This window comes from Ochlerotatus camptorhynchus, unplaced genomic scaffold, assembly GCF_037179485.1.
Source record: "Ochlerotatus camptorhynchus isolate MF236.1 unplaced genomic scaffold, CSIRO-AGI_Acam_v1.1 ptg000316l, whole genome shotgun sequence".
Classification (NCBI taxonomy): domain Eukaryota; kingdom Metazoa; phylum Arthropoda; class Insecta; order Diptera; family Culicidae; genus Ochlerotatus; species Ochlerotatus camptorhynchus.
In genome coordinates, this window is record NW_027040804.1 from 1,705,611 (window position 1) to 1,724,355 (window position 18,745).

An 18,745-nucleotide genomic window follows, 5' to 3' on the forward strand; every position below is an offset into this window, starting at 1 on the left:
TCAGTGCACACGGTGCACATAATTTTCTGTGGTTTCGCTTTTGTATTCTTTGGCTGTCACCATCATCATCGTCGAGCCCCGCCACCATCGTCGTCATTGACACTCTCTTCCTTGCGCTGTTGAAAACTCGTTTGAGGTTTGTCAGCTACGAGAACTCACCCATACAGCCGAAAGTGCGGGGCGATCGCTCGGTGGGATGGGTTTAGGTGAGAGCCTTGCCCACTCACTTCCAGTGAGTGCCGCTGGCGAGCGACGAGCGCCCTGCGGTGGGAGGCGAATGAGTGGGTGAAGGCAAACATGAAAACAAAATGGTAGCACCGTGTGCTGCACTCCGCCACTCACGAGCAGCGCTGAGCGATACGATCTGTTGTTTGCGATTTTGTTTTGTGCGCTCATTCGTCGTCGCACGCATACCATCACATTGGCGAAGAGAAGCAGCGTGCTCGATTGTGAGAGAGAGGTGACTGCAAAGCAACTGGTTGCTGTTCGCGGAGGCGGGGCTTAGCAATCTAAACTGGTTCTTGTTTTGCTATGGATTGCTTCATTATCGCTGCATTCGTAGAGCTGGTGGAGTCACAGAACCGGCTCAGTTCTCTTTTGATCTTTTGCTTCGTTGCGTGCGGTGTGCGGTGCGACTTCCACTGTATTGGTCGTGTGATCGGTGTGGAAAGAGGGCAGGCAAAGACAGCAACAGCAACAGCAACGAGAGGCCAATGTGTGGTCGTCCAAACTGGTTGGCAGGCAGTTCGACCGATAGTTGAAGTTTAGTTTCGTACTGTTCGCCTGAAGGCTCGTACACATCGGTGTCGCTTTTTGTTGTGTATCGGTGAAAGGAAAGAGAGTTTTTAAGTTGTTCTCACAGCAAACAACAACAAGAGCCGGGGTTTGAGTTTTCTCCTAGTGCTGTTGGAGGTTCTTTTCTTTTTGCAAGGGCCGTCGTGCATTTTGCGTGTTGACAGTGAGCGAGTAAAGAAGGCTAAAAGCACAAATTTGCGTGTTCGGGTGCATTTAGCGATTCGACCGTCGGTACTTGGGTGAATTTGCTTGGAACAGAAAGTGGTGGTGCATTTATGATATGGTGCAGGATTCTCGGTAAAATTTGAACAGATCGGTTTGGTTTGAACGGCGCCGTGTTAGTTTGAGTTCGGTTTGCGTTTCTTCTGTGCGTGGTGAAATATTGCAAAATTTTCAAAATTGAGAGAATAAAACGGAAACGTGAATCCTCTAGTGAGTTAAGTGGTAGTAGCGGTAGTAGTAGTAGCAACAGTTGCAGCAACATTACGGGTAGTAGCAGCTTTGCGACGAATACGGCACTAGCGTCGGCTGCGTCGGCGATTGCAGCAGCAGAAGCTCACCACCGAAGGAAGCAGCTGGCTCATCACGAAAGGATGTTGCTCGACACGCAGAACAATAACAATAATAACAATAACGGCAGTGGCACCAGCATGACCGCCAACAGTAGGAACGTGGCCGCGTCGGCCGCGGCCCTACAGGCGGCAGCTGCGGCCGCCCTGACGGCGGCCAAGGGTGCTACGGACTTCTCGATCGCGGCAATCATGGCACTGCGGGAGGGCTCCGCAAGCCGGAGCCCTCTGGAAGCAGTTTTCGTAAGTGGCAAGTTTGTTTTCGATTCCCTTATTACGGTGGCATAGTTGGTAAGGTGTAATTGGTGTGTAGGGTGGGATTTGGGACATCGGGTGGAGTTTTCTGGGATTATCTGTTTGAATGATTCCATATTAAAATATTGTCAACTGTTATGTTTCTCCGTATTTGACATTATTACGTCCGAACAGGGACTTCACGCCAGTTCTTTGAGAACATTGACAGTTATAATTTGAGTATCTGTTCCATAAGGTCGTGACCCACAAGTACAATCTTACTCTATGTCCAGGAGAGTCGAGCAATTTTTCACCCTGAAAATATCCTAGACTGAGCTAAGGGAGACCCAAACTGTTATGTTTAGTGAATGTAATTATGCAAAGATGTCATACAAAAAATCAATCTGGGGGTTCATAGAGCTTGCGAATTCAACTAGGGCCACCCATAGCCCTATTCTCGCTGCATTGAGCCATAGTGAACCTGATCCATTACATTTATACGAGGTGCTTGGGCAGTCCTTCAAAGTATTTATTCCCAGCTTAAGTTTTATATTGTTGAGTGAAATATTTGATTATGACTATTTAATCATAGAATTTATCATTTGCATGGTAGCTTTGATCAATAGAGCAAATACAAGATGATCAATCGTGTGGGTTTAATCGGTGTACCCTGAGATTTTTATTCATTGTTTTTTGTTTGTGCTAGTATTGAAAAAATATGTGATTTGGATTCTGAAAAGTTTATAGGGCTTAGCACTTCACGGATATAAATCTATTTTTATTATCAACTGCCCTATTTAATCCTCCCAAATAATCTAGCTTAACTTACCAGTTAGCATCAGATCGATCAGTTTTATAAGGGGAGATTTCCAACCATATTTTGGAAAACTGCATTTTAGATTTCAAAACGCAAGTTTTGACTCAAATCTACCGAAATTGATGAAGTGGAAGTGGATTAAGATAACAGTCAGTATCGACTCGAAAACTTTCTTTAAAAAATAATGCCTCCTGTGTAGGCACTTCGCATTTTCAGAGGCACACATTACTTCATCAAGAATGCTGTGCTGATCTGAAAGTTTTAACGCGATGCTTGCACAATGAATTCAGATCGCAGAAGTTGGGTTTCTGAACTGCTGAAAAAGTCGTAAAAATGTCAAATGGTATTTGTTTTTTTTTTTTTTTTTTTAATTATCCACAGATTTTTAAAACTTTACCGATCAGCTCCGTAGTTTAAAAAATATCGAACAGAAAATGCCTGGATTAATGTGTGCTTTCCAAACACTGGGTAACATTTTCAGCTACGTACATCAAGTAGATCGCCAGATCGTCTTCGCCTGCCACCCTGCGTTTTTAATTTTTGCCGGTACAATAGACTTCTCTGACGTTTGTGAAATGCACAAGTATTAGTGCAGAACTCGGGGTAAATTATAAGTATTAGTGCAAGAAAACCTTTGAATTTACCCAAAGTTCTGTACTAATACTTGAGCAATTCACAAACGTCAGAGAAGTCTATTACAACCGTTATTTACGTGACGGGTACCCAGTTCTCATTTTAATAACACGGTGTTGAAAAACACATAAGGGTTAAATTTATAAATTCTTTGTTGATTATTGATAATTGACTATGGTCATCTTTGAATACTTTTGTTTGGACGATCAACTGTCCTGATCGAATGATATGAAATTCGAAATAAAATTATTTTACTTAAAAGGCAATAACCAATAAGACCGTTGACTCGTCTGTTGACTTTACATGTAGCGGTGATATATGGCTAATGTATAGCTGACAAGCTGTTTATTAACCGTACACGCTATTTTGAGGCTACTTAGGGACAGTGATAGATCGCACCCATTTTTGTATACTGCATGGATTTGCATAAAAATTAGTAAACTGGTTTTGCTCCGATGGGTGAAATGATTCTGATATAAATTTTCCCTAAGTTCAAAATGGCGCACTTTGAAGTTGTGAACAGGCGATTCTTGCGCAGTGAGTCAAAAATAGGTTTTTTTTTAATTGAAGCAGTGAAAATGGAGCAGCTATCCTGGATGTAAAAAGCTATCAGTAGTTAAATACAGAATTATCATTTTCATATTGTGTTTTTTTTTAATATTCTTCCTGGACGAAATAAGTTATATATAAAGCATTCAATAAGGCCTTTGGCTATATATGTAGTGGTGATATATGGCTAATGTATAGCTGACAAGCTTTCTATTAGCCGTATGTAAGCTTTTTAAAGCAAATGCGCTTCTTCTGTAGTTTTCATCTCAATGATTAATTCAGTTTAAAGGGGGGTTTTTTTGATTGTTGGATGCTTAGAAGTTCTTCAAACATCGCCTAACATCGCCTAATTTTGGGAGACCTAATAGAAAGATAGATTGATAAACGGGCATCCTGAAGAAAAGCTGCGTGAAATTCTTTTGTGAGAACATCTTGTTGAGACCATGATTAAGACTTATAGAAAGCTTTATAACCTCCATAAAACTTGAAATGTTACTTGTCTGCAGTCAATATAGTTTATATGTTTTCCTGTAATTATCGTAAATAATAGTTATTCAATAATAGATAATTCAGCCATATATAAGAGTAAACTCGATCATTCGAGCGAGACCCTTCCTTTTTGTTTGTTTCGATTTTATATTAAACAGGATATGAATTAAAATTTAGGAGCTCGGAGTAGAAAATCGTGGGTTTATTCCCAAGCTCCTAAAAAAAAAAAAAGTACTATGGTCGCATCGCCTGCTTAAGCGAATCCTGACCCATCTCCTACCAAACTATCCAAATCCGTAGCATCTATGGAGGCGTTGGTGAGTCGCTGGCCTTCCGTTAAGTACATGTTGCATCAACAATATCCTTCCTTTCCCCGTAACGGAAAAGATGGGTGTGGCCGGCAGTGGTAATGGTCATGCTTTTCCTATTCTGAATTCTTATTGGAGAGCTATTCATTCCCAAATAGTTTTCCTTATGCAACTAAAGTAAGTAAGTTGTCAGTATGCAACCTACGAATTACTCCGTTACAAACGCAACGCATTTCCTAACATGGGGATATTTATTACATTGAAGATCGGAGTTTTAAGCTTTCTCAGAGCTGGTCACAAAGTCGCTTGGAAAAATTATTTTATGTCAAGGTTAAAAAATTACTTGAATGACATTTCTTCGAGAACTCAAGCAATATTGATAATTTATAATTAATGATGAGCAATGATTAATCAAACTTTATTTATATTATTGATCGTAAAGTTTTCCATTTTCATTAGGCTTTAAGGTAGTTAGGTATTGTAATATGAGGAGTTTGTTGGAAATGCTATCTAACATGAAGCTGTAGTATGATAATTTATTAGCTAGAGAATGGTCTTTAAAAGAGGGTAGGTAGATAGTTCCGTTAGAGTACGGAAGTATGAAAATTGAATAGAAGTTGAAAATGAGCGAAGGGCCATTAATGCGACTGTACAAAGTCAAACGCACACCTTTTGCCTAACCCGTACGATGTACGCGGAGATTTGAAGTATGTCTTCAAATCTGCAGACAAAAAGTGTGCCCCCGCCTTTGCTCATTACTGTCTGCGGCTGTGGAATATTTCTAGCGACGTTATGGGGTTTCAACCCGTTTCATTCCCCTTTTTTAAATTCGCAAACCCTTCTTCCCCCTTAGATGTAGAAGCTCATATCGATCGAACACCCTATACAAAATTTGAATTCTTGAACTGTTTTATCAGACAGTTCAGTTTTTCCATGGAGTTCAAGAAAATATTTCACGTCAACTTTTAGTTCGAAACATCTATCCGTAACATTTGATAAGTTGTATGATAAAGAAGCCTTTGATGCGTTTGGCACAAAGTTGCCTGCAAAGTCTCGAATTCAATGCACTTGATTTTACTAAATTCACGATTTTAACCATTGCATAAAAAACGACACCCAAAGATTTTGGTAGTGTTTTAGAAGCAAGTGCTTGTCGGTGAATCATGCAAAGAGTCTCTGTTACTTTCGGATTCAGTTTCTTCACCATTGTTTGGAATCCTGATTTGCTTCCTAACATTGCTGGTGCACAATCGGTACAGGAACCACAAACACTGTCCCAGGAAAGTTAATTAGAATCATAAAACGAGCCATCTTTGGCCAAAATATCAACTCCTTTCGTTGTTGTTTCGAGAGCCGAACAAAACAGGAATTCCTTCTTGATAGTTCCGGCATTAACTTGGTTTTTGATATCCACGGACATATCACTTTATCACTTATTCGTCGCTGGACAGTGTTATATTACAGCCACAAACTTTTTCTCCAGGTCATTCGCGAGTACTATTTCCACCATCTTCACTGCACAAGTTTAACCAAATTGTGTTATCCATCTTCATCTTTTTGAGATTCCTCTCACTGCGTTCGAGGAAATCCACACCTCTATCGGAATGTTGTGGATGCAAGTTCTGGAGATTTTGTTTCAACTTGCCGGGTCTCAAGGAATAGTTGGCCAGAACCTAAGGTCTCTCTTCGCCATTCACAGTTATGGATGTGAAGCCAAACTGGAGATATGAACGATCGAATTTTCTCTTCTTATATCCCATGGCAATATTCTGCAACTAACAACACAATAATCACAGTCAAGGTTTGATTATCTTAAATGTGTGACAACTGGAATCAACCTTCTCTCTGGAATAGTTAACAAATATCTCTTAGAAATAACACGGAAAAATTAAAACGGGTGTAAAGTTAAGTCAAAACATCGTTGATGCTTTCTTGTTGATGCACGCTGATGAAGAAACTGACCGAGAGTGCCGAGAAAGACCGAGATAAAGAAAAGACTCTGAACTGACATTTGCATGCCAATGAAGCAAAACTAATGCTTGTTAAAATGCTGCATAGGATACTTTTGTGTTGAATCATGAAGTACTGAAACGATTCAGCTGTAAAAATTTCTATGAAGTTTTAGTCAATAATTATAATAACATGTTATATTCCTTCACGCATAATTCTACCCTAAGATGACCAAATTCCCCCTAGGGGGAATTCTTCCCAGTTGAAAACCACTGCTCTAAAATAATAGGACTCGAACTAAATGCGTGAATTTAGGATTACGCAATAGATCTACGTATTGTATGGCCACGAGCTGACCATCAGGAAGATCCTGTACATTCAGAAAAACTTCAACTTCACGAATAAGAACTGAAAGCGACACATATTTGGATCCTTAAAGTTCGTTTTTTATATTAATAGGGCAGCAACTCAAAAGTTCAAACAAACTTCCCTGAGTTTTCCAGGTTTTTCCAGATTACCCTTTCAGATGGTGGTGTTAGTTTGCATGGGAGTGCTTAGTGGTTTGACAAATTGGCGCTGGCATCTTTGTCTACAAAAGTAGATACGTTCCTTTGGAAAAGTATAGTAATCGAGATTGATTGCTTGCGCTAAGGTCGAAAACGCTAAATTTCACGATAAAAATCAGTATCTTGAAAATCATGCACTCTCAGAGGTTTTACATCTAGTGCAGAGTTGAACTACAAGAAAATATCTTCCTTTTGGCGTAGATACTGACTACGGTGGTTCTCTTCTCTTTTTAAAGTTAACAATGTTTTAGTTTTTATTTTTAAGGGTAACAAGAATACTGACTCTATAATGTTGTTGATCTGTGGTTCTCATTTTTTTTTTTTCGATTGCGATCCACTTTGGGAAATTCCATAAGGTCGCGACCCACCAATATTGAGTACAGATGTTGTAAGACCAAAATGACCTTAAACATTCCAAAGTGGCTTTAAAACGTGAAACTGTATGACTGCCTATAACCCTTAAAAACGTAAAAATCGCGCTCAAATTAAGTCAATTAAGTTCAATAGTGACCTTAAATGTGCGAAACTGATCCAAAAACACACAAAAGTCATCCAAACACAAAGTAGGATTAGCACTAAGTAGAATTACCAAATCAAATTTGACCTTAACAACGCCAAAAATGACCTGAAAAAGTTGAAATGGAATTTGAAATCTTCCAGAAATCCTTAAAAATAGGTTTAAAACGCAGAAATGACCTTGAAAACGTAATGTAGCCTAATTCCAAGAATCACCTAAAAACGCCAAAATGGTCTTAAAATCTTTGAAATGACTTGCCAACTGTTATAATAATCCTGAAAACGAAACAACCGTTCTCATAATAATCTTGAAACGTCAAAATGGTGCTAAAAATGCAAAAAAATGGCTAACAATAGCCTATAATTTACTAGCCTTAAAATTTCAAAATGGCCTTTTGCCTTGAGCTCCTTATTAAGCAAACAATAACAACAAAATGGCATGAAAATGGGCCTGAAAACGTTCAAATTGGTTTTATAATAAATGATAAAACTGCTTTAAGAATGAATAAACAATGAAAATTGAAAGTTTCCTGAATTTTTGCGACCCACCTGAAGGCAGCCTGCGACCAACCAGTGGGTCGCAACCCAAAGATTGAGAAATTCTGTTGTAGATAATTTAATTTAATGCAAGGAAACAGAAATTCTATCTCAACAACTTACTGTGGATATTTTTCGAAATTTCCGGAAGGCCAGGTGGAGGCCATTCTAAAGTCATAAACCAGATTACGATCCTTAATCAGGGTGGAAACTACCTGAAAAAAACCTTGAAAACCTGGAATTATCGGAGCATTTGAAAATGTCTGTAGAAACCTGACAATATCAGGGAATTTGACAATCTATCGGGAAATTCTCAAACTATTACCGTGGACTCCCGGTATACGATCGTTTTTAGTCTGAACACTTTTTAGTTTAAACCCCGCTAACCTAAGTATTGCTCAAACTTCATTTAGAACATGGAATTGAGTAAACTGAAATGGAATGATCCAAAACAGAACGCAGAATCAAAAGAAATTAGCAAATAAGGTTACCATTAACTCACTTTACTGATAGTCATAGCAGGGTGGTCAGCACACCGGCAAAACCTGGAAAAACTCGGGAATTCGATGGAAGAACCGGGAAAATAAATAAACCATAACATAGGAACAAATTTTAACAACAAAATTTCAGAATTAACTATTAAAACAGAGTGATTCCTTGCCAAATAAATTTCTTGCTCTTTTTGCTGCATAATTTACTTCAGGTTCCCGTCTTATTGTTTTTAGAATTAAATCACCCAGCCAAATTACACTTTGATTTTTGTCGTCGATTTCAAATGTAAAGTGCATGGGCCTTTAAAAAAAATAAATATTGGAGATGCTGGACTTTGGAAACAAATATAACCATTCTTTTCCTTGGTTTTAATTTTTCATTATTTGAAATTCTCATGACATGAATCCCAGAATTAACAGAATTAACTTTAGTCATTTTAATGCTCTTGGGTTATTCTTGACTTGTCTGGGGGTGAGATTTTTGAACTCGTGACTTTGGCGTGAGAGGTATACATTCTAACCACTACGCTGGGGTCGCCCCCAACTTGGAATCCTTCTCTAAATTTTCATGGAATTCTTCTGAAATTAACCAAAAAACCACTTCGCGTAATAATTACCATTGAATTCTGTTTTGGAATTTCCTTGAAAATTCTTCTAAGAACTTGATTGGAATCCTTCCTTGATTCATTTGAAATTGTTTTCAAAATTTTATTTTAACTCTATTCAAAACAGCATAAATCTTTCGAAATTTTATTTAGAACGCCCTTGGAGTATTTTGAAGAAATTATTTCTATTTACACTACATTACAAATAAAAGTAAACAAAATGAGCTTCAATGTTTGACTTATGATTCTTATGTAAAATTGTGAGCTGAATCTTTCACACTAGGGATGAAATAAGAGCTAGAACACTCTTATAACTCTGTGTCTTGTTGAATTTTCATCATAATTATCTTGGAATTCTTCTTAAAATTCATCTGTCATTTTCGTCACGATCCTCATACAAATCTCCTCAGAATCACGTAGGAATTTCATAACTCCTTTTGAAATCTTCATAAAATACATAAGAATTTAATTTAGAACTTGCATTCTTCTCCACAGAAAGCTCTCCAAATTCATCTTACAGTTTCTAATTCCGAAATTGAGTATAATTCTGGAATTCTGCTCAGAACTTCTCCTTCGAAAATTATGCGGGAATCCTCCTCAATATTTGATTAAAATCAACACTTTGAATACTTTTAAATTTAACTAAATTTTCCAGGGTTTGTCCGCAAGATTCTATCGATTGTTATGTGCTGTGTAATAACCCTTAAATTGCTTGCAAGTCTCAGAGCCTTAACAATTATGACTCCACGACTCATAAATATATTTATTTTTCGAATCTGTGATCTTGAAAAAAAAAAAATCAAAATCTCTCTTTTTGATTATTTTTTCTCCAAATCTTGTGTCACAAAGATTGTTATTAATCACAAATTTTGAAGAAAAGTTCTTGTTTCAAACTGTACAGAAATTTCAAAGTCTCAGAATTTTTGGAATCTTCTTAAATCAATTTTTTTCATCCTTTCAGTAAATAACCTTTCATTAATATTTTTCAAGTATTGGTCTATTGGACGTGGGTTTTAAATTTCATGAACCATGTTTAGTTTCACGTTGAGTGAGTTCCAACGTCAAAAGTTTTTACATGTTTGTTTGTGTTTAACTTTGTACATCAGCGGGAGTTCTGAAAGGTTAATATTTATGTTAGTATAGACAACGGAGTGAATACACATTTTCCTTATCCGATATCCCTAATAATTTACTCTTATTCTCATTTGTATCATGTTAATTTTTTCTGAAACATTTGTTTTAAATTAAATCTCTTATTTTTCACAAATCTGTCTTATTACCTATTCATCCAGACAACATTTGGTCTAGCGACCTTAATCTCTGTTTCTTAAAAAAAAATATAAAGCTTTGAAGTCATAAGATGTATCGAGCCTAAACAGTGATCGAAATTGTTTTTCAATGAATCTCGAAAGATCAATTATTTGTTTCGAATACATTAAGTGACTCATAGAGTTGAATTTATACTTTCAGCTTTAAAAAATACTTTCTGTAATTCTGCTTTTACTTTTCCCACATATAACCTCCAAAAATTTATAGTTGGACACGTTTTTAAAAATGCGTACAGTTTCGTTTTAGTTGAATATTATCAACCGGCAATTTCTTAATATTTGAGCCGGGAAAACCGGAAAAAACGGGAATTCCGAAATGAAAATTCACTGGCCACCCTGTCGTAGGATTACTAGAAGCTCAAATTAAGAATGAACCCGTTAATATGCACGAAGTACCGTTCAGTACGGTAGTTCTATTGAGCTGTTTAATTTTTTTTTCAATATGCTTAATAATTACATTTTCAAGTTCCGGAGTCTTTGATCCATTATTGTGCATATTGTTTTTAATCAAATTTTCAAATCTACAAAAAAAAAGACCCAAAAAAATGACAAGATTGAGATTTTTTTAATTCTTCCGAAGTCTTAAAAGTATGTATATTTGTATATGTGTAACATGTCGTAGAGTTCTCTGCATCTCTCTTAAGTAAATGTTGGACTAACATACCTTTCCTATCCTTAACAATCCTTGACTGTTGGATATGTCTTTATCTGGGAAATAGTAATTATTTCCTACTTACTATCTGTCCAGTAATAGATATCAATTTTGCTCTTAATAGTTTTGAATTCGTACCACCTACGATATTGTGCAACTTGTTCGATGCTAAGGCTAATGTGTAACATGTCAAAGAACATTATTTGTCCGAGATTTTTTTTAGCAAACGGATTCCCAGCATAAAAAAAAAGAAAAATCCACAGATTTTTTCGAACTGGTTTTCTATAATTTTATCTCAGACTTTATTTTTTTTCATGTTCGATGAATCAATCAATTTCTGGTTCATTTTTCACTACCAGGAGTGCGCTCTACGTAAGTTTTGACTATATAAATTTAAAATAAACATTTGAAATATTGGGAAAAGTGAGCTTGGAAAAATGTGCAAGTGGAAAATTATGTTTTATCCATGTTTGAAACTATTGTTTTGCGAGCAAATTCTTGAGATCCTAGCAAATCTTATTTTTTTCATTTAAAAATAGCTTCAAAATGTTCATGGCGGGTCATGACTTTGTAACAATTACTCATAACATATTAACAAACGCTAGTCAAAAATTAGGTGAATGTAGAATTTTGTTGTACAATGTGACAATGTTCGGAACCATTATGGAGTGATTTAATTGTTGATAGTTGATTGAATAGTAATCAGCTTAAGGTTTGGCATTGGAATCGACCAAAAAGCTATGGTCAGATCGTATATCGTGATTCCGATAGCGCTGCACCATACAATTCGTTTCCCTATCCACAACACGGTGAATTACTGAACTTAGAAAGAGCAAACAAGCCCATTCGTTCACTCACGGAGAGGCAACTGACACCGCTTGCCTCCGCTAACTTTCTCGGAGAACCAACAAGCCCACACTTAACCCTGCGCACTGGAGTGAATGAGAAGGTAAGGCAGTGATTTTCCCTTCATTTCAAATATGCAATAATCAGTCATTAACTCGTCACAGTTATTTTCGAGATGATTTTTTTTTGAAACCAGCATAACAGGTGAACCTGGAAATTTAGTGTGGGTACTGTATACCCATCAAGATACTGTTGTTAGTTTCGACAAATTGGCGTTTGAATCTTTGAAAGGGTATTCGTGAAATGTATTATTTTTTGGCAACGATCAAATTCTGCATCCAACCAGCCAGTTCTTTTAAATCAAATTGTCCTGGCATACCTCGCGCTCACAGGCCTCCGTCAATCCATACAAGTAATAACGATAATGATGTGTACACCCGCCGAAGGCAGTTTGAGCGTCTAGCACGCACTTGGGTACTCACACTCCAGTTGAATGGCGTTGCTTCCTTCGTCCCCACAATCCCCGTGCAAGCATGCCATATAGGTAGGTAAACACATTACACACCCCCACTTGAGGAAAGTGCGAATTGTTCGCACCACTTACAACAATTGACTGCTGGTGTATGTGTCTTTGTCTCGTCTTTCCCCCGGCAGAACCACTTTTGCCCGTCTGCCATTTTTTTTCCATCAACGGTGTAGCACGCACTTTTCCAATAATTTATATGGAAACGTTCCTAGAAGGATGGCTCGGTACAAGTTTTCTCTTCTAATCGAAAACACTCTGTGTACACATCCAATTAGAATTATCATCCTCTAATCATTCGAAACGTTCAACGCCCGAACCGTTATCATCGTCGTGACAGCAGTATCAGCTTAGGCGATGAATGCTTCCCAAACAACAACCGAGCCGAGCTTGTGAACGAACCATCCAATCCATCCCCCGAGCGCGCTGTGATTGGTCTTAATTAGTTATCATTTTCATCTTCACGCTTGGGGGCGTTCCTCTCCGAAGAAAACGAAAACAACTCCAGTTCGAAACCCCTTGGATCCCGTGCCTTCAACCGGGCATGGCAATGTCTCATTGTTTGCTGATTAGCGAGCGAACCGCCTTTGATCAGCCTGGAACTTGGGCGAACGCTGTTCAACTATACAACTGTAGCGCTCGGCAACATTGCAGCATTCGGCGTTGAGATTTAGCGAAAATTGTACAGTTTTTATATTACATTTCAACCAGAATCACACACCACACCGCGCTGCTGATTAACATTTATGAGTTGGACAATTCTAGTTGGCTTCCTTCCACGGGGTGCCGGGTCCGGTTTTGAACAGTTGTATCTGCGATTTGTCAACAAATCACCCTCCTCTAGCCCCAAAAGTGATTCGGCCTAACTGTACCCACTCGACCATCACCGTTTTCACCACCGACAACCGTCGCTGCGGAGTGTGCTAATCCCAGTCGCCACTTCACGCATATGTCACTCGTGTCGGACGGCGGCCATCGCCGTCGCCGCGGCCGTATCAACTGTATAAATTAATTTAATATAGATTATCACCGTCATTAAAGCATGAGTTACTACTGTGGTTAGTGTCCCCGGTGTTGAACTCACAATTCAATTATCCGACTCTGTGGAGCAAATGTACGAATCAAAATGGTTGTTTCTATTTAAGGACACGGGGGTTTGTGGGTTCGTTGGTGGTGGCAGCAGCAGCAGCAGCAGCAGCGACTAGCGATTATGCAACTCACCCCGAGCTGCACGGCGATCGACACGGTGCTTCTCTCGTCGTCGTCGCTTGAAGTTGAAATAAATGTCCTGCAGCAGCAGTAACAGCGGTATCAACAGTAGCAGTACCTGGTGGCATAATTTTCTTTCCAATTTCAGTCTCAATCAACTTCTTCAACGACGATGACAACGGCCAAAGTTGCTGCCGGTTTTACCCGCAGTCGTCGTCGTCGCCGGCGTGTGTGTTGACTGGGTAAATATAGACTCCTGTGTCTATTAAGTATCGTCGGGTCGGGGCTGGGAGGCGCACTAGGCACCATGTTATGCCCTCTAATAAGTGCACCTCGTGGTAATTTCTTTGCCACCAAACACCGCAAACTCACACCAACTCACGATGCATGTTTACTGTTCGATTGCGTGAACGAATGTGGCAGCTTCAATAAGCACGCCTCGAAGGCACGGATTGTGTTCAGCATGCTTGCGGGTGATTATTTTGATTAAATGTCAAAATCTTGACTCTCGCTCGATGGAGATTTATTTCATTCGTTATTGTATATGGCTCTGGAGAGATTTTTTCCCTCAGTTGGAAATGCAGCAGAAATGAAAAATGGAGATTTCTATCGATAGCCCTAATTTTTCGGTAATCATATCATTTGATGATGCATAGCTCCAATAGCGTAAGCAATCACAAACTTCAATAAGTGGTTTAAAACCCCTCAACTGTAGAGTGCTATACACCTATAATCCCATATCAGTCCCATATGAAAAAGTAGGCATTGAGAAAATGGCAGTTGAAGTTAATAAGTGGAATTTCCATGTAATGTTGTCAAGTTAAAATCAGTAGCAATGCAGCTTGCATGGTTTGTTATATCAGCGAAAAATATGGCAATTCAAAAAGCAAAACTGTAACGTAGCCTCTGGATGATTGAATTTCTGGATGGGACTGATATGCGATTACTTTGCTTGATGGGACAAACTGACTTGATGATGTTTTCACATTTTTCATGATCAAAGTCCGTATTTTTATCACGTAATATAAAAGTAAAGGGAGACTAAAAGTACATTGGTACGCCCCTTGCAAGCCGTTAGCACTCATCTAGTGTTGGGAATCGAAAATCTTTGACAGTAGTTTGTTTACACTTCTATAGAGAACAACTGGTGCAAGTTTGATCAAAGTAGTCGATCGCGTTCAGAAATAACGTCAAATGGAACTCGAAACACAGTCCGCATCGTGCTCTCTTGCCGTGCGGATCTATTTGCTTTTTGCTGAAGGAAGTGTTACTACTACCTAAAGCTACAACAAATTTAAACAGCACTTTTCAGTGCTCAACCTGTAAAATTTCTACCTTGTTCAACTTATTCCTCTTCGATCCTTGTTTGGACCCTACCCGAGGTAATCCTTCTTGGATATCGATTTGGAAAATTCCTCTTCGATCCTTCAGATTCTTATAGTAATCTGCTTGGAAGTCGATTTGGATAAAAATTTACTGCCGCCATGGCGCCTAAACGCAAAAGAAAGGGGCAAACTCTTGACCCCCCTTCTGAAGAAATTAATTTGTGTAATCAATTTGATTTGCTCACGGATGATGAGAATGATCCATCATCCAAGAAAAATTCTAGTAAACTTTCCCGGCTTAATGCCAAGAAAGAAAAGATTCCCCCTATTGTGATAACCACTTCCGATTTCCATGCTCTTCGCATGGAACTTTTGAATTTCGTGAAAGTTGAGTTTTCACTACAAATTGGACGTCGGGGTGAATGCCGTGTATTGGGTGAAACCTTGGACGGATTTAAATGTCTTCTCAAGTATCTTACTGAGAAGAAGCACAAATTTTTTACTTACGACACCAAAACTGAACGTGTGTTCAAGGTTGTCATGAAAGGACTGCCCAGTGGTGAATCCCTGGATCAGATCAAAGATGAACTGGCAAAATTACTTGGAGTTGTGCCACTCCAAGTAATCAAAATGAAAATGAAATCCCGTCCTGGCGATTCGCGCAACGGGATTTCTAATGATTTTTATTTAGTTCACTTCAAGTCTAGTGAACTAAACAACCTTAAGGCCTTAGAAAAAGCTAGCCTTATGCTCCATGTCCGAGTGAAGTGGGAACACTTCAGGAAGACTGGAGGAAATTTCCAAAACCTCACCCAGTGCCGTAAATGCCAGGGATGGGGTCACGGAACTAAAAATTGCTACATGCCAGCTAAATGCATGAATTGTGGTGATTCCTCTCACGCAAAGGACGACTGTCCTGTGAAGGAAGATCCTAAGAAATTTAAATGTACAAATTGTGGTGAAAACCACAAATCCAATTTTTGGGAATGTAAGACTCGCAAAGCGATCCTACAATCTCGTTCTAACCGACAGGTAAGAAACGCTCCACGTTTCCGACCAGGTACAAATTCCTCTGCTGTTAACAACGGTCAGCGAGGAACAAATTCTACATTCGTACCCGTAGGTACAAATATCTCCCCTGCTTCAAATTTTTCATCTGTACCAACTCCTCTCGCTGCTAACAATGTTCAGCGAGTAAATGGAGCTACCTATGCTGCTATTGCAGCGGGTAGAAATCAAAATACTAGCCAAAGTAATTCTAACGGAAATTTTGACAATTTTGATTTAGGAAGCATTACTGCCCCTAAAATGGAATTTTTACAGAAATCATTAATTGACATGATTTCTGATATGCTTAAATCTAACTCCATGTTTGATGCTATTCAAACTGGAGTAAAATTTGCAAATAATATTGTCATGACTTTAAAATTCAGTAATGGATTTTAAAGCATTAAATATTGTAAATTGGAATGCTCGATCTCTTAAAGATAATGAAGACGAGCTATTTAACTTTTTGCGAGTTCATAACGTGCATATTGCCGTTATAACTGAAACGTTCCTTAAACCTGACCATAAGGTTAAGAAGGACGCAAATTACTTGATTTATAGAAATGATCGTCTTGATGGACCCTGTGGTGGCGTTGCCATCATTATTTATAGACGAATCAAACATAAAATTCTTTCTTCATTTGAAACCAAAGTTTTTGAAACTTTGGGAGTTTCTGTTGAAACAAAATTTGGACAACTTACGTTTATAGCTGCCTATTTGCCATTCCAATGCGTAGGCCAGAATTTTCTCAAGGGTGACCTCCAGAAACTTACCCGTCATAGGTCTAAATTCTTCATTACTGGTGATTTTAATGCAAAACACCGCTCATGGAATAATGCTCAAAGCAATTCTAATGGTAATATTCTGTTTGATGATTGTTCTGCAGGTTATTACACTATTCAATATCCAAACAGCCCAACATGCTTTTCTTCTGCAAGAAATCCCTCCACTATTGATTTGGTCTTAACTGATTCATGTCAACTTTGTAGCCAATTGGTTACCCATGCTGACTTCGGTTCTGATCACCTTCCAGTAACTTTTGAAATATCCCAAGAAATAATTTGTAATCCCAACAGCTCTACTTTCAATTACCATAGAGCTAATTGGGAGCAATATCGAACATTTATGGAATATAACTTCGATCCAAACATTCCTTTGCAAACCAAAGATGAAATTAATTATGCTCTTGAATCTCTGACTACTTCTATAGTTGCAGCAAGAGCTGCCTCAGTACCAAAATGCGAGGTTAAATTCGATTCAATTATAATAGACGACGATCTTCAGCTCTTGATCCGTCTTAAAAATGTTCGTAGGAGACAATATCAAAGAACACGCGATCCTGCCATGAAGGTTATCTGGCGGGATTTGCAAAAACAAATTAAAAAGCGATTCTCTGCCCTGAGGAACAAAACTTTTGAAAATAATATTTCTAAATTAGACCCGAGTTCCAAACCTTTTTGGAAACTCACAAAAATTTTGAAAAAACCTCAAAAGCCTATTCCAGCGCTTAAAGAAGGTGGTAAAATTTTGATCACAAATTTGGAAAAAGCTCAGAAACTTGCTAAGCAATTCGAGAGTTCCCATAATTTTAGTTTGGGTCTTACTAGTCCTATTGAGAATCAGGTTGCTCGGGATTTTCTGAATATTTTCTCTCGGGAAAATATTTTTGATGATTCCTGGGGGACTGATTTGGACGAAGTAAGGTCTATAACTAAAAAGTTTCAAAATATGAAAGCTCCAGGTGATGATGGAATTTTCTATATCCTCATCAAAAAACTCCCAAAGAGTACCTTGTCTTTCTTGGTAAAATTATTTAACAGATGTTTCCATTTGGCATACTTTCCTGATAAATGGAAAAATGCAAAAGTTGTTCCAATTTTGAAGCCGGATAAAAATCCAGCTGAAGCTTCTAGCTACCGCCCAATAAGTTTGCTTTCTTCAATAAGTAAACTTTTTGAAAAGATAATTTTGAATAGAATGATGCTTCACATCAATACGAACTCAATTTTTGCAGATGAGCAGCTTGGATTTCGCCATGGGCATTCAACTACTCATCAACTCTTAAGAGTTACCAATTTAATTCGTTCAAACAAATCGGAAGGCCACTCAACTGGAGTTGCTCTTCTAGACATAGAAAAAGCATTCGACAGTGTTTGGCATGAAGGTTTGATTGCTAAATTGAAAAAGTTTAATTTTCCACTTTATATTATGAAATTAGTTCAAAATTATTTAACTGACAGAACTCTGCAGGTAAATTATCAAAATTCCAAATCTAATCGACTACCTGTTAGAGCAGGAGTTCCTCAGGGTAGCATTCTTGGGCCTATATTGTATAACATTTTCACTTCGGACCTCCCTGATTTGCCTCAGGGTTGCCACAAATCTTTGTTCGCTGATGACACAGGCATTTCCGCTAAAGGAAAAAGTCTTCGTGTTATTTGCAGCAGACTGCAGAAAAGTTTAGATATTTTCTCTTCTTATTTACAAAAATGGAAGATTTCTCCCAACGCTTCCAAAACTCAACTTATAATATTTCCACACAAGCCTAGAGCTTCGTTTTTTTTTGAAACCTAGTAGTAGTCACATAGTCACTATGAACGGAGTTCCAATTTCCTGGTCAAACCAAGTGAAATATCTTGGATTAATACTTGACCAAAAATTAACTTTTAAAGATCACATTGAGGGCATTCAAGCCAAATGTAACAAATATATTAAATGTTTGTATCCTCTTATAAACAGGAAATCCAAACTTTGC

The 18,745-nt window shown here is 38.2% G+C and overlaps 1 protein-coding gene across 6 annotated transcripts in view; it reads left to right on the top strand.

Annotated features, from left to right (window-relative positions):
* The first annotated feature begins 724 nt into the window (after positions 1-724).
* The window catches only part of LOC135707695 (T-box protein H15-like), a 220,554-nt gene continuing 202,533 nt past the window's right edge, over positions 725-18,745 (top strand). For 5 of the 6 annotated variants that reach the window (XM_065229566.1, XM_065229567.1, XM_065229569.1 and 2 more), the window contains exon 1: positions 725-1,614. In XM_065229566.1, coding sequence (XP_065085638.1) covers positions 1,389-1,614 — 226 coding nt within the window. In that variant the 5' untranslated portion in view covers positions 725-1,388. The remainder of the gene's footprint in view (positions 1,615-18,745) is intronic. The other variant, XM_065229571.1, reaches the window with a different exon arrangement.